The sequence below is a fragment of the Ipomoea triloba genome, chromosome 15 (genome assembly GCF_003576645.1).
Source record: "Ipomoea triloba cultivar NCNSP0323 chromosome 15, ASM357664v1".
NCBI classification, from domain to species: domain Eukaryota; kingdom Viridiplantae; phylum Streptophyta; class Magnoliopsida; order Solanales; family Convolvulaceae; genus Ipomoea; species Ipomoea triloba.
In genome coordinates, this window is record NC_044930.1 from 9,804,414 (window position 1) to 9,821,090 (window position 16,677).

Sequence of the window (16,677 nt, forward strand, 5' to 3'; positions counted from 1 at the left end):
ATCTTTTTCTCCCCCCCCCCCCCCCCCCCCCAAAAGAAAAAAAAATTAACACATCCTACTGTTCATCTGTACTCTCTTTGTAGTACATTCTAAGATAGCGAAGGGCCACCATTTACAAAAACATAAAGAATTAAAATTTATTACTATCTTATGAAATCAAGACTTACCATACGAGCTCGCAGAGTTCGTATTTTGACAACTGGTTCAACAAGCTCCCAGTAAACATGCCTCCATACTGATTCTCTCTGCCTGATCTCATTCTTGAGAGCCTGTCTTAAAAAAACAAAAAATGACAAATGGCAGGGATTAATGTCCCTTTCGAAGCAAATGTGGATACACAAATACTGCAGCAGCAAAAGGCAACAATTATTACAAAGTAGTAGCCTAACAAAAGGAGAAAGTACCCACAGAGTACATCTTCTCTGTGACTGATTTTCTCAGTGGTGCTTTATCTCCATTTGCTATATGAGTGTTTATCTGAGTAGGAGAAAGCAAAAAATATATTAGCTGGAAAGAAGAAAATTATAATATTATATATGAAATTAGCAAAGAATTTCTCTTTTTTTTTTTTTTTTTTTGATTTGAGGTGAGAATAAAATCTAAGTAGAGAAGCCAATAGTCCACAAAAAGTATGATTGCACAGCAAATACTACAGGACAAAATCTCACCTCTTTGTACAAAACAAGTGCTTCTTCATAGAATTTCTGTTTTGAATACCCAGTTTTGCGCAGTTTAGCAATTGCATACGCACTTTTGAGCTGAAAGTAAATATTCACAATGTGACAGAAATGTATTGTAATCTAGCAAAGGAACCATACAAAACAACTGCATGTGCTAGCAAACATATAACAATATGACTGACCAAGTTCCAAAGACTAAGGAAAGCCATAGCATAAAGATGAAGGTTGTGAAAGATAGCAAGAGACAGTAAGTGTAACAAAGATCTATGGACTATGAATCTATCTATGAAGCTCTTTCATAGAACAATTCATGAAAATGCCACCAAAAAGACCAATGCAATAGATGAATAAACAAGAAGAAATAATTACCTCTGAAGTGATTTCTTCTTTTATTCTTCTCCAACCAGTTCTTGTGAACCATCTGATAACGAGCATGGTAAGAAAGTGAGTTACATACCTTGCATGCATACATTTAAAATATGCTTTATATAGCATCCATCCAGACCACAGATGATTGTTTCAATTATAAGTCATATTTTAAAAATTAAAAGCAAAAATAGCACCAGATTGCCATCAGCCTTATTTCATGGCCTACATAGATTCTCATAGAAACAAGTACATTGATAATCTCACCAACTCTTACTGAAATGAACAGATATGATAAGGTCACATTACACTCATAGGATGAATGCTAATAAGTGACAATGTAAATCAATGCAAAAATTTGTCAAAGCACCAATTTTGAAACTATAACTGACCTTTTCCAAAAAGGCATTGATTCACGAGTAGCATATGGTTCAAATACAATCCCTGGGCTCAGCATTGAAACTTTAACAGCTGCCTGGTTGCATAGAAGACTAACCATGTTAGCACTCTCATGTCTCCAATGCATCTTGGAAAGCTAGCTGTCTGCCATTTTTGGCCAACACATTCATGGAGAAAATGCCATCTCCGGGACATAAATAATTACAATATTTCATTCAACTCACAATTATTAGAGATCACTAGTGGTGACACTCACAAACAAATGGAAACTACAATTCTTTATATGTCCTTATCTGCACAGACTGCACTTCATGGAAATTTTGATTGTTCAGCTCAATAAATGTAGCTTATACAAATCTAAACCAGATGTGAACCACATGCATATCGTCCAGGTCTTGTCAGGTTTACATATGTAGAAGGCTTCAACAACTTGATTAATGATCACCCCACGAATTGACCTCTTATGTTGTGCAATTAGTCAAAAAAGATTAACATACCATTTGCCGCGCTTGGGGAGGAGCTTTAGCTTGCACTGTAACTGACCGCTGATAACCAAAGTTTGTAGGCTTGGGTTCCTAACAAAAATAATAATAAATGGAATGTTAAAAAGGAGAAATTGTATGATAAGCAGAATATACAGTCTGAACAATGAACCCAAATAAACAAGAAATCTTCAAGAGAAAACCAGAAAAGGGCAACAATGAAAATATCTGGAGGAGGCTACAGTCAAAACTAAGTAAACCAAACAATAAGATAAATAAAATGGACATCAGCACTAACTTTTTTGTCAAATACATATAAAAAGGATCAATAAAACGTCAATAAAACGAAAAGACACAATACAACAGTTAAATTATATCCGTTTTACTCATCAATTACTTACAATTGTTGAGCGAAGCACAGGTGCACCTGATGTCCAAGGGAGACTGCTGGTGTCATTATACAATCTAGATATAGTGCTCCAACTACTAACATGGGTAACTGACCAGAACAGAAGATTGTAAGAAGTAGATGACTAGCAATGTGGCTAAAAACAAAGATGCTTTTAAGATGTAACTTAACAAACTACAAGGTCTCTTGCATACATCTATTATTCCAAGAATTACTGTCATGTGGCTTAAATAAGCAAGAGGAATTTGGCCAGCATTCAGTATCTGATGAAAAAGAACAGTAGATTAGTTATGGTATACATGCTCCAGACAGCAAATCTAAGTTGAATAGGATGCAGAAATAGTTTAGATAATCAAGTTGAAATTATTAATTTAAAAAAAAAAAACAAAAACAAAAAACTGAACACCATGATGAGAGAGAGAGAGACCAGAATTATACTCCAAATTTCAGAAAACATTTTTAAGTTACACTGTCATTTCAGGAAGTAAAAGTACATGATCATATTTCACCTACTATGGCTTCCAAAATGTTGATCCAAATAATAATAATAATATGGAACCCCTTCATTTGAACCACACTTGAGAAAAGAATCAAATCAATAGGAACCATATAATAGAATATATAACTGCACATGTGTTTTTTCCACATAATTCAGAACAAAAGAAAGCACCATTCAGCTCAAATTAATAAAATTGAGATTTTCAAGCTGTACACTATAGAAATGATAATCCACAATAATATTTCATCAGCATAATAATATTGCAATAACAAAATGTCCTAAATCTAGCTCAACAAGAAAATATCAACCAACTGTGCACATCTGGATCATTGTCACCACTCATATTACTTCTTGTCGCTCTGTTACAGGTGCTGAATCTAAGATTAAAGAAGTTAATCACCCACAATATACAGCACTTTGGACACTGTTTTTTAGAAGTTAGGACCAACCAAAATATATATCTTCTCAGAATATAACTTTAAGCAACATGCTACTCTATGAAGTTTGCAGTGAACCATCCATAGTATACAGCAACACAATCTTTGGGTCTTAGGTATTTGGACTGTATAAGTTTCCAAAATATAATGAGCTATTTTTAAGAAATTTTTTGACTACTTAAAAATGGGTATACCAAAACCAAACCTTTTATTGAATTGGATAGACCCTCACTACACAAAAAACTTGATCACCTCTTCACATAAAAGAAAATGTAAAATGCATTGGCGGATCCACTGAACCTCATTTGATTTATTATTTGGCTTACCACTATAAGTATCCCCTATAAACAATGATTTTCTTTATGCATTCTAGAGGTTGTGTTTGTGTATAGGGTCTGTAAAATTGATAATTTAGTTTTCCTTGTAAAAAGGAGAAAACCTTTCCTTTCAAATGTGAAAAGACTAGAAAAATTACTTAAGAATACAATCTCACGTCTACTAAAGCAAATCCAAGTTACCACAAAAAATGTCAGGCGAATTTCTTGAGCTGCTGTTGAGCCTGGGAAATAAATAAAAAATAAATAAATAAATAAACCACAAAATAAAAAATCACCAAAATAGAAACCCAAACGAAAGCATCCAAAGAAACGAAAGAAGAATATATTGGGGTTAATGTGTGTGTGTTAACAACACATACACTCCTATTACTAAATGTGTATAAAATGTATAAAAATGGGAATAGAAATGACCATACAAGGAAGAAGAAACCGATCGAATTTCAGTTGCTCGATAAAGGCATCTTTGGAGGTTCTGAACGGAGGTTAATCGTCTCAGGGCCATTTTCTGAGATTGATTTTGATGCCGGAATCAAAAGAAGGGGTTTTTACTTTTCAGGCAAGGGTTTAAGGAAGAAAATTCATTTCCAGATCTTTTCGGTAATCATAGTTCGAACCTCTGAAGTTTGGAAGTATATCATTTAAGCCCCTAGAGTTTCAATACGTTATCAGGTTCCACCTGATTTTTCAAAAGTAATTGCCATTAGATCCATAATTAATTGGTAATTAAATTTTTTTTAAAATCTTCATCACAAATTAATAAACATTTTCATTACAAGAAAATTATTATTAAATAATAATTTTATTTACATTTTCCTTCATAATAATATATTCATATTTAACCGTAAAAAATAATTATAGAGAATATCATCATTTTGCATGAGAAATTTTGGTAGAGAATATCATCATTTTATCTAAGAATCCTTAAAAGCATTTTACCTCTAAATAACAGATCATTATTATGTCAATTCTCTTGTGGTCAAGTGGTATATAGTGACTTTTTCAAATGAAAAATCATGAGATTGAGAATCACTCACCAAGCGTATCAATTATCAATATTTATCTAGAATGTTTCAAAGTGTACTTTCATCAACCTATCATCCAATCTTATTCAATTTAATTATGCTCCAATTTATATTCCCATTGGGATTACACCTAGAACTAATATACCTTTACAAAATTTCCTCAATATTCCACCCAATAAATGTCAGCACTTAAAGAAACACTATCTCCAAGCATATTAAAAAGTCAATGGATAACTAAGGATGACTTTTTGTTATGTAGTGCATGGCTCACCATTAGTAAAGATGTTATAGTTTGAAATGATCAAAGCGGTAACAACTTTTCGAGTCGCATTGTTGAATTTTTATAGCAAGTACTATCACTAGCCTAAGCAAGCAAAATTGAATACAAAAGCATTGCAAAATTGCTGGGAGAAGCTAACTAATGTAGTATCAAAATTCGTTGGGTTTTATGAACAAATATTGTATTGGAAGGAAAGTGGCTTAAATGAAGTTTAAAAAAAAAGAAAAAAAAGACACATTTGTTGTGAAATTGGATGTACCATCGATGAACAAATATGACAATATACGGTAAAGTATAAAAAGAAGACAATAGATATAGAAAAACATCAATCTTTTATTAATCGATCTTTTAGTAAATATATACAAAATATACAGAATTATAGTATAACTACAATACTACAAAGGATGAAGATGTATTATCATAGTATAATACTATAATACCTTTAGTAATATCTACATATATTTATTCACAACACCGTTCAATTATATCATGAGGTTGAGAAAGAAAACTTTATAATTTTGCATCTTGGGAAGTGCCTAGGAATGAAAATGATAGTGTAAATATGGTAGGAAACAATGAAATACGAGTATGTTATTAATATTGAATCCAACAGCTACCGGTTATACAAGATACGAACTCGGATCGGTTCGGACTAGTTTAAGGGTCGGGAGTATGGATAAATTCAGTGATGAAAGCTCGGCCAACATGGCAATGGGCCTTAGGTTCCCAAGCTCCTAGTTATATAGAGGAAATAGCCAAAAGTCACTATCTCCGTAATTAATGCGGTATTTATAGCTAAGAGAAAGAGACAAATTTCACATTTCCGACATGATGGGCACGTGGGGGCTCATGCACAGGTGGGTTACAAGGCGGAAGCGGGACCGTACACGTGTTGCAAATGCTTTCTAAGACGCGGAACCAACCCTTGCAGAGAAGGTTGGTAGGTGAGTCCCGATTGAAAGTAGGCGTGGGGTCGGGGACGGCATTCGCGCCCAAGGTAGGGAGCCTAGGAAGCCCGGTAACAAATGAGATCGGGAAGAATAGCCAATCCGGTCGGATCAGGTTGGTTCGCTCACAACGCAAACCAAGGGTCCAACACCGATCACCTTATTAGCACAATTCTTGGGGAATAATCCCCATCAGAAGAGAAATAGTGTAACCAGGATGAGAGGCCTGGAATAATCCCCATCAGAAGAGAAATAGTGTAACCAGGATGAGAGGCCTTCGATGTTATGTACCGAAGATAGGGATCCAAAACGAACAAAAAAATGTCGAGTCAGGTAAATACACATCATCATCAAATATATTTTCACAAGTGAACACTCGTGGGAGTGTCCACGCTTCATCCCATGGAAAGGGATGCTTCAAAGGCGAAAGGGAAAATAAAACAATCACCAAAATAATAATATGACCGTGTTACTCATTTTTTAAAGTGATAAAGTATTGTGTACACCCCACATCAAATGTTCATACAATTGTAAGTAATTTTCTTTGTGATTGAGAGTTGGGTCCATAACTCAACTTTGATTGCTTTTGAAGTAAATACCCAATTATCCATCACAAATTGAAAATTGCTCATCACATAAATGGAGGTACTGACACTCAAATTACATGATCCCTGGTTTATGCAATATCAGAGAACTGTGAACAGAACAACTATAGATACACTGTAGATATAGCCCTAACTCCTAAATGATCAAGAACTTGCACTCCTATGCATCATACATAGAGCAAAATTTCAGCTTATTACTAAGCAAAACTTCAGCACCTGTTCTCCGGTTGGCTTTAAAGTTTACGCTTGGAAAAAGAATCGATAAAACACTGCTTCGCGAGTCTCGGATCTTTAATCCAGAGCGATGACCTTTCGTGGAATGGTATCACTTCGATATTTTCCATTCACTCTCACTCAATGTTCTTGTGAACACATCTGTTTTTTCTGCACCAGATCATAGAACTGTAAGCGACACAGCAGCAGATCGAAGCTTGATGCCATCGTCATTCCATTTGTCCTGAGGGGCTGTTGCTCCAGCAATGAATGCCTGGAAGTAATGCAGTATGAGAATCAGTTAATTTATCAAGTGTTATAATCTAAGATTGGGCCCACCAATTGGACCCTGCCCTTGAAACGAAAGCGGGTGAACACAAAATGAACCGAACAGACTCTGATACCATGTTATAATCTAAGATTGGGTCAAGGTCACCCAATTGGGTTATAATGCACACAGGCCAAACCACACTAAAAGATTGAATCCAATCAGTTAGTTAGTCTAACTCATGACCTTATAAACTCATATGTTCTCACTTATATTTTCAGGACTTTTAACATCAAGAAAAAAATAATGTAAGTAATAGACAAGAAGAAAGAACATCGGTGATATACCTTTCCACTGTTAACGGAAGCTACTAGTGCAACGTGCTGTTCGTCTCGTCCAAACTCATAAAAGTAATAGGTCCTATAGCAGTAGAGAAACACTGCATAGGTTACTTTAATGTGGTAAATCCAATAGAATATAACGATTGCTTTAACAGAGTGCAACTGTATATAAGACTTTTAACGAAGAATAAACAAGTGGCTTATTAGGATAAGCGCTTACCACTACGCCAAAAGCTATAGCTAGTTGCGCCCCACATTTCGAAAGGCAGGATGATGGACTTGGCCCTTCAGGCCTCTGCCCAACATGGTTTGATTTAGAGAAAAAAAAAAAAAGAAAAAGATACGGCATCAAAATCTAGTTGTAAATGCACACTTGCCCATACTAATAGGCGATTGTTGTAGGTTCACCATATAGACATTTTCAACCACCTCTAACATAACGCAAATGACTCATCATATAGCAGCATCGACATTCTCCATGAAATTTAATATACACTCACCTAAAACCTTCATCTTCCTTTATTTTTATTGTGCGGGCAGAATAGAGAGTAGCTCCACCTACCATAAAAGGCAACAAAAAGAGAAAAAGATCAAGTTAGTGCAAGCTAGATGAATATAAGTAAAGTTTCAGCACATGTTAAAATACCAGGAACGAATATCCTCGCTGCTTGCTTCAATGAACCTAAGTCACTTATGTCCTGGGCCTGTTTAGTTTAACAAGCATGGTTAAAATTAGAAAATCCATGCACTCGTACAATCAAGTGTAAACTTTTGTGTGGGGCCGCGGGGGGGGGGGGGGGGACGGAAGTTCGCCTTTTGCGGGCAAGTGTAAACTTTCCTACTCTATTGGGTAACACTACAGTAGTGAATTAGAGTTCATTATAACTTCCGATCTTGAATTCCCAACTACCACTGAGGAGTCATGGATATAGTTATTTCTTTCAAACAACAAATCAAAAAGCAAGAACCAAAACAAAGGCAGGTGCAATTCTTACATTTAACACGTTACAAAGTTAAAATGAAGATTAAAGTAAGTAGAACAAGTAATTAGGCCAAATGATTGAACTTCACAAACCTCCAAGAAGGTAATCTTGAGTTGATTAGTTGGGCGAATCACAACGCTAACAACTTCAGATCTGTTCTTAAAAAAGGTGTGTAAGAATTTTAGTTTAAATTGAAATTAATGTCTAGGAAAGGCAATCAAAGAGGAAATATAGATTTCAGTACATACAATGAAAAACTGTTATTCCCTGAGAGACAGAAACGTAAATTGTGTCCTCTCTAGAGACAAGGAATATATTGGACGAGACATTTTATACGGGTCAAACAATTAGAATCACCCTTATTGTGCCAACATAACAACCTAAGATGCCTGTTTATCCATATGTTCTTCAATGATATAACAGAGTTGAGTGTTGCAGATACTAAGACATATAAAACTTTGCATTCTAAAATGACAAACATTGGTAATTTTATTATACACAGCACGGCAAAAGGTCAAACACTTGAAGGAATAGATATCAAGATCAGAATATCTACCCATCAGGAGAAGCAAAGCGTGCAGCAAAAGTCTTTGGTTTAGCTTTATCTCCATAGAGTGACAACCCAGCATTAAAATCCTAGAAAAAACCAATCACTACATCAAGATGGTCCAAAATTTCAGCACCTATTTCTCTGTAAATGCAACACAACAACCTCAAGAAAAGATCTCAAGGGATATGATGCAAAGCATGTAAGAAGATATAATATCCAGAAACTTAAGTCTTTTATAAAAGAGTTAATTTCAAGAACGGTCCTTGACTATCGACCTTTATCAATTTTTATCCTCGACATTCAATTTGACCATAATTCGTCCCTTACTATTGATTTTGTTCCATATTTGGTCATTTGGTTAACTATATATTTAATAGGCCTTAAATTTAAGGGTAAAAACTCTCCAGATTTACATATTTAAGGGTGTTGAAACAAATGATATAATCGCCTCAATTTTGGGGTGGAGACTTATAAGTAGCTCGGTCCAAATTGGCTTTGCATCAACCTATTCTTCACATTCCCACTAATTATGAACCTAGTGTATTATGTATAAGTCTATGAACCCAATTTGCCCATCTCAGTAATAAGTAACTTTTACATTCTTACCCTTAAATTTAAGGCTTACTAAATGAATATTTAACAGGAGGATCAAATCTGGAACAAAACCAATAGTTAAATATTTATAAAACAAGCTAGAAGCATAAACAATGCCCAATATTTAGGTCTGTCCAAAGCCATTGGTGTAGTCATAAAACTGGAAAAATGTATAGTTAAATATAGTATAATTAGGATAAAGTAATCCTAGATGTCAAACAACTTCAACAAATGAACTTTTTAGAACGAAATGCGGGATCCTTCTGTCACGGCATATGAGCTTTAATTGGGTAAATTCAATGAGAAGTGCTGAAGAATTAACCTATTCTTCTGATAATAAAACTAAAGAACCGTAAAGATTGAACCTTTATGACAAGAAAAGAGGATAATTGATCAAAGAATAGAAGTTCCATACCTCAGGCTCCGTGATGTCCTCAAATTGGGGCGGCACCCGAATGGCAAAGCCATCGCCATAGAACTGGAGCCAAGACTTGGTGTTGGCAATGCCTGAAAGAAAAGAATTTGATGATGAGGGTGGTTGGGGTGTCTCAGCAGAGGATTTTGGAAGTGGGTATTGAAGGGACAAGAAGAGAAAAGAGTTCAGTGAAAAGGAGGTGGTGAATAAGAGAAGCCTTCTTGAAAGAGAGTTAGGGTTGAGAGAGATGAGGGGTTCTGAATTGGGAATTTCGAAGGGTTTTGGGGGGTGGGAAGTGAGGGAGAGCAGTGTAGACATGGCCCTGGCCATGAGAGCAGGGAGCTTGGTGTGAGGTTCATGGGTGGCTGGTCATGGGGAACTAGATAATGTGGGACACAATAATGAGATGACATTTTGAGTTACACTAACGAGGTATCAATGGTTGAATATCAATATATCATTACATTTGGTAACTTGTAAAATGACTTCCAGAAAATGTTTTCCGAATTTTAAATGACTTCCGAAAAATGTTTTCCGAGTTTTTCGTGTTTGGCAACGTTCGAAAAATGTGGTCAAAAAGGAAAATCAATTCATTTTTCTAGAAAATGACTTACGGAATTCTTTTCCGTAAGTCATTTTACGGAATCGCCAAAATAGCTGTTTCGCATGTTTTCGACCAAAACTAAGCCATATCACCCATGACCATGGACCAAGGAGGTGGGGAAACCGCCGAAAACCTTTGCTACATTTTTTTAAAATTATTTTTTTTTATAAATTCTATTTTTTTTATTAAATACCATTATTTTAATAACTATTATAATTTTTTATATTTTAAATAAAACAATTACAATGTTTAATTATACAATTCTATCCATTTTCTAGAAAATGAACCAAACACACAAAGACAGTTTTCCATAATACATCCAAACACTGGAAATGAAACTGTTTTTAGGAAAATGACTTATTTTCCAGAAAATATTTTCCAGAAGTCATTTTCCTACTTTCCAAACGGACCCTTAAGGTGAATTTGAAAATCTAAAAATATTCTTTGATAAATTTTTAAAAATAACTCATTATTTGAAGAGTATTTTCATTTTACAGGGCGTTTGGTTGGAGGGAAGGAATTAAGTGGGAAAGGAATTGCAATTTCATGGAAAAGAATAATGTGGGAATAAAGTAGAGTTTAAATTCTAGTGTTTGGTTGGAGGGAATAAAATTACTAAAAATTTCAGTTCCAATGTTTAGTATACATGAAAATTGAAAGGGAATAAGTAGTATAAAGTCCAGAATGCCCGTTATTATTATTATTATTATTATTAAATGACAAGTACACAAAAAATATAACATATTAAATTCAAATACCACTCATCTACTGTATCTCTTGAACTAGATATATTGTAATTAATTTTCATGCAAATACTTCATCAAATGTTAAGCTTCATAAGTTCAACATACATCAAAATTAATCCAGGAACCAAGATGTACATAATGTGCTTTTCAAAGTTTAGGCAACTCAAAATTTGCTTTCAAAATTGATGCATATAATGATTTACACAACTCACGCCATTCCATCACTATTTTGAACAATTCTGCATATATATTTTGAACAGATCGACGCACAAATAGAAAATTTTTCTTTTCAAAATTTAGATAAATACGTTATATACACATATCAATTTTAAATATTTAAGAGTTATGAGAAAACAAGATAATACACGGTATTAACTAAAAGAGAAGGTCATGCATCAATTTTAGGTTAAAAAAGAAAAGGGCAATTTTATCTTAGGAGTATCTTTTTTTTATTCCTAAAATCCATGGAATTGAAATCCAAAGGGGGGACATGGGATTCTAATTTCATGAAAATGAGGGAATTGCAATTCCGCGGAATTGCACTTCCTCCAACCAAACGAAGAAATTTAGTTACCTTCGGAATTAGGTGAGAATTAAGTGGAATGGAATTTAAATTCCCTCCAACCAAACACCATGTTAGGGTGTGTTTGGAAAGCAGGAAAATGACTTGTGAAAAATATTTTCTGGAAAATGAGTCATTTTTCGAAAAATAGTTTGATTTCCAGTGTTTGGTTGCATTTTGAAAAATTGTCTTTGTGCTTGGTTCATTTTCCGAAAAATGAGTAGAAATGTATATTTATATATTTTTATTATTTTATTTAAAATATAAAAATATATAAACTAATAATATTTATTATAAATAAAATAAATAACCAAATAAATTATAATAAAAAATAATAATGACAAGCATTGCCGCTGCTCTGGTTTCACTGGAAACTAGAGCAACTGCGAAAACCATAGCAGGCAGCCTGCCGGAAACCAGAGCCGGCGAACTGGTTTCCGGCAGTCCACCGGACTGAGAGAGGGACGGCTTGTACAAGTGAACAGCCCCATTTTCCGCCAAAATAGCCTTGTTTTCCCCAGTCAGGATCAAATGAGAATATGATACTCTTGTAAAAAGTGAGAACTCATCTTAGCCGCGCATCAAAGTTCATCAATTGTTGAATATTTTTGTAAAAAAAAAAAGGGTCAATTTTATAATTATTGAAAACTTTTAATAGCGATGTTCATTTTATAATTATTGCAAATTTGAAAGTTTAGTAATAGTAAGATCTTAGCCTTTAATTTCTCAAGATGGGAGGGAGGGGTGTGGATGTCTTCAAATTTTTTACGAAAAGAGGTGGGGTGGGGGGGGGGGTGTTCTCACATGAACCCACCTCTATATGTGTGCGTGTTAATTGGCCTTATTATGTTAAGTTTAATTGAGAGGTTAAGAGTTTAATTTATGTAATCAACAATACTTTTAAATTCTAATACAAGCCTTTTTTTTTTTTTTGAAAACTAATACAAGCCTTAATTAAACTAAAAATATTCGAATAATATAAATTTGGGGTGGGGGTAGTGGTTGGCGACTTATACGGGTTGGTCCACGAGTTACATGAGCCAACCTGTATAATCTGGGTACCATGTGAGTTTAACTGGTTGGATCGTCCCATGCTGGAGAAATCTCTAGCCCGACCCGTTTAAAAATCGTTGGGTTAAACCCGTTTTGACGGCCTTAGGTACGTGAGCAACTAAAATTATGACTTTACCTTTCGTTTTAACGCATGAGACCAAATTAACTGGTTGTTGTTATTATTATTATTTTATTTTATTTGTAATGAAACAATTATTTCACAATCTTAAATATTTAATATTTTTAATGAAAATGTAATATTTTTATGATTAAGAAAATATTACACTACTTCTGGAAGTATTATATTTTTACCCATAATTTTCATCCCCGTAGCGGGAAACCGTATCTGGTGGCCGAGGTCCGCCAGATTTTCCACCGAAAATATAAAAAAAGGAGAAATAAATTGTTGATACCCATGGCTGGGCGATGGAAGGTAAGAAAAAAGAGGGCGGTTGCTAATTGACAGAAAAACTTGCGGCTTTCTCTGGTAGCAACAAAATGAAGAAGGTTTGGGGGAAAGAAGAAAATGAAGACGGAAGGTAGTGTGGCTTTGGAAAATGACTTCAGGAAAACACTCATATTTTCTTTTTGACCCAAAGTTATTTTCTATTGACTTTAGTTTTTCATCTTTTGTCAAATAATGTAAGCCCGTAAAATCATTTTTCGGCTTTCCAAACACACTCTAAAAAGAAAAATACAAATTCATCTTACATAAAATAGACTCATATAATTTTTTTGAATGATAAAAAACTCATAATCACTATTTAAAGATGTATTCGAAATATATTCAATGCCTATGCAAACTTCACAAAAAAAGTAAGTTATTTAGCAATTGTTATACCATGGACTATGGTTCATCTTGCATTTTGGACCCTGGTTCAAAAATTGTAAGAAATTTTACGATTTTTGTTTTCGGTACCGTTGACATATTATTTACATGCATTTAACAATTTATGTGTTTGTACGGATGTGTCTTCAATTTATTTATAAATACATAAATAATTATCACAGAACATGTCAATTACAGTTATCTAATTTAAAAGTTATTGGGTCACACTTGTGTGAGACCGTCTCACGGGTCTCAATCCGTGAGACGGGTCGGGTTAACATAATTTGGGTCATATTTAATTTATGGGCTTGTATTATGAGTTGGTTTGTTTGAGCGCTATTTTTTCAATAATTGGATACTGGCTTTTTAAAGCTAATTTTATTCGGTTCAGCATTTCTTAATGAACCCAATTCCCGTTGCCGCAAGGTTACTTTATCTCAAATGTCAAAATCTTTAAAATTATGGAAAGATTACCCTTTCAGGGGATTAGTAATGATCATTGGCACATGCATTTTCATTTGTTGAAAGTTGATTGGATATTGAACATGAGAAAATAGTTTTTTGCTATATATAATTAATCAACATTTTAATCATCAAACACTATTTGATAGCACAAATATACTACTTTATAGAACAAATATATAATCAACACTTTAAGCATTAAATCTATACTTTATAGCCTAAATCTAGTAATTCATAGTACAAATGAATAATCATCAATTTAATCATTAAATCTAATACTTTATAGCCTAAATCTAGTACTTCATATATATTACAAATATATAATCAACACTTAAAGCATTAAATCTAAGACTTTATAGTATAAATCTAGTACTTCATAGCACAAATGAATAATAACACTTTAACCATTATATCTAATGCTTTATATCCTAAATACAATATTTCATTGCACAAATGAATAATCATAACATTAACCATCAAACACAATCTCTGTCCCATTTTACCTGTCCTATTTACTATTCATTGGTCAAACCAACTCTTTCTTCATTACTTATTTTCTTTAGTAATTTTTTATTATTTTTAAATTTAATTTTTTGTGTTTAATAATACTTTTAATGTAGTTTCTAAATATATAAATTTTATATATTAATGCTAAACTTAATATTATTAAAAATTAAATTAAAAATAATTTCAGTCAAGCCTCGTTAAACGAATCAGACAACCATTTTGGGACGGAGGTAGTACTTTATAGCCTAAATATACTACTTTATAGCACAAATGAAAAATCAACACTTTGACTATTAAATCTAATACTTTATAGCCTAAAACTACTAGTTACTTCATAGCATAAATAAATAATCATAACTTTAATCATCAAACACAACCTTTATAGCACAAATATACTATTTCATATAACAAATGAATAATCATAACTTTAATTATCAAACACAATACTTTATAGCACAAATATAATACTTTATAGCACAAATGAATAATCAGTACTTTAACAATTAAATATAACACTTTATAGTCTAAATCTAGTACTTCTGAGCACTAATAAATAATCAACAATTTAAGCATTAAATCTAATACTTTAGATCCTAAATCTAGTACTTCATAGCACAAATGAATAATCATAACTTTAATCATCAAACACAATACTTTATAGCACAAATATACTACTTCATAGCACAAATGAATAATCAGCATTTTAACAATTAAATCGAATACTTTATAGTCTAAATCTAAGTACTTCATTGCACAAATAAAATAAAAAAACCATCACTTTAAGCATTAAATATAATACTTTATAGCCTAAATCTAATACTTCATAAAACAAATAAATTATCATAATTTTAAGACTTAAACATAATACTTTAAGAATTAAATCTAATACTTTATACCCTAAATATAGTACTTCATAACACAAATGAATAGACATAACTTCAAGACTTAAACATAATACTTTAAGCATTAAATTTAATATATATATATATATATATATATATATATATATATATATATATATATATTACAAAATACTCAATTTCATTGAAACTCAAAATTGTGTACAGGCAAACAGGCCCAAAAGTGACCTTATGCTAAAAATCAGTGGCTAAAGCCTTACATCAACACCAACTAGCTAAGTAATCAAGGCCAAAAGGCTCTCAAGCACAATAAAAGAGTTCTCATATCATAAGCCTAATGCCTCCCTAGCCTCACCAACCATCCATACCAAAAACTATGCAATCTCAATTCTTACCCAATCAGCTAATTCCCAACTACCCTTAAGGCCACCACCAGTCACAAGGATACAGATCTCTGTATTTCATCCCCAATGACCTTTAATAGTGATCACCCTAAGCAATATTTCTCACCTATTCCACCCTTAACCTCAAGGACTCCCCAAGTGTACGGAGCTCCGTATTTGTTTCACCCGGGAGTTGACGACCCATGAAGCCAAGCAATGGCTCCCTCTCCCATGCCACCCTTAACACCCAGGTCAACCCCCTGCACAGAGCTCTACGTTTTAACCGGGGAACGCTTTTACAACCCAAATGCTAAGCAATGGCACACCATCTTCTCACCATCCACCCTCTTTTTCTCATTTCCATTTTTCTCATTCCTCCACATTAATCCTTCTTTCATCCACAATATTTTCAACCATTCAATATCACACCATTCAAAGGCACTCCCACCTCAATGTGTATGCTATGCAAGAAACATGTACCACTTATAACTCAATAACAAATGCTCAACAAGGGAAGCTATAGATTTATGATATTAGAACCCACTCTCGTGCAATAGCCCCCAACCCCAATTGCCTACCTATCTTGTGCTCATTCAATCATATATATAAACTAATTTCAACAAAATCATCAACAAATTAAAATGGCCTAACTCAACTTCTGATTCAACAAAGCCTCACTGTCACAACATCCTTACTGTCAACCTGTGATCTGCTGCAATCCTTCATCTGTCATTTAATTTTAGTCTGCTGCAACATACCAAAACCAAAAGCTCCCAACTCAGCTCCACATTCAGAGCCTCACTGTTAGGCTTTACCTTTCCCAGCTACTGCCACACTAACACG

The 16,677-nt window shown here is 33.6% G+C and overlaps 2 protein-coding genes across 4 annotated transcripts in view; both read right to left on the reverse strand.

Annotated features, from left to right (window-relative positions):
* Nucleotides 1-4,147, reverse strand: part of LOC116006283 (39S ribosomal protein L45, mitochondrial) — a 7,230-nt gene extending 3,083 nt beyond the window's left edge. For both annotated transcript variants that reach the window (XR_004095106.1, XM_031246595.1), the window contains exons 1-10: nucleotides 4,027-4,147; nucleotides 3,791-3,831; nucleotides 2,531-2,599; nucleotides 2,329-2,426; nucleotides 1,943-2,020; nucleotides 1,439-1,521; nucleotides 1,050-1,101; nucleotides 669-758; nucleotides 409-477; nucleotides 168-269 (exon numbers count right to left, since the gene is read on the reverse strand). Coding sequence is in view for 1 of the 2 variants with exons in the window: in XM_031246595.1 (XP_031102455.1) it covers nucleotides 168-269; nucleotides 409-477; nucleotides 669-758; nucleotides 1,050-1,101; nucleotides 1,439-1,521; nucleotides 1,943-2,020; nucleotides 2,329-2,426; nucleotides 2,531-2,599; nucleotides 3,791-3,831; nucleotides 4,027-4,112 (768 nt within the window). In the remaining variant the exon portion in view is untranslated. The remainder of the gene's footprint in view (nucleotides 1-167; nucleotides 270-408; nucleotides 478-668; nucleotides 759-1,049; nucleotides 1,102-1,438; nucleotides 1,522-1,942; nucleotides 2,021-2,328; nucleotides 2,427-2,530; nucleotides 2,600-3,790; nucleotides 3,832-4,026) is intronic.
* A 2,165-nt stretch (nucleotides 4,148-6,312) lies between these two features.
* Nucleotides 6,313-10,208, reverse strand: LOC116005589. Of its 2 annotated transcripts, XM_031245830.1 has the most exons (7): nucleotides 9,829-10,208; nucleotides 8,826-8,905; nucleotides 8,362-8,422; nucleotides 7,933-7,990; nucleotides 7,787-7,844; nucleotides 7,293-7,365; nucleotides 6,313-6,951 (listed from the first exon to the last, which is right to left on the reverse strand). In XM_031245830.1, the coding sequence occupies exons 1-7, from the start codon at nucleotides 10,156-10,158 to the stop codon at nucleotides 6,859-6,861; spliced, it is 753 nt and encodes a 250-aa protein (XP_031101690.1). In that variant the 5' UTR covers nucleotides 10,159-10,208; the 3' UTR covers nucleotides 6,313-6,858. The 2 variants fall into 2 exon arrangements, with proteins under 2 accessions (XP_031101690.1, XP_031101691.1); XM_031245831.1 differs by lacking the exon at nucleotides 8,826-8,905 and having other exon boundaries at nucleotides 9,829-9,951.
* Between the last annotated feature and the right edge of the window lie 6,469 nt (nucleotides 10,209-16,677).

Excerpts from the sequence above, each read along its gene's own strand:
- LOC116005589 (XM_031245830.1), bottom strand. The coding sequence starts at position 10,158 with ATGGCCAGGGCCATGTCTACACTGCTCTCCCTCACTTCCCACCCCCCA. Across the intron at positions 7,845-7,932 it reads AGCGAGGATATTCGTTCCTG|GTGGAGCTACTCTCTATTCT; the intron begins GTATTTTAACAT and ends CTTTTATGGTAG. Across the intron at positions 7,366-7,786 it reads AAGGAAGATGAAGGTTTTAG|GACCTATTACTTTTATGAGT; the intron begins GTGAGTGTATAT and ends CTACTGCTATAG.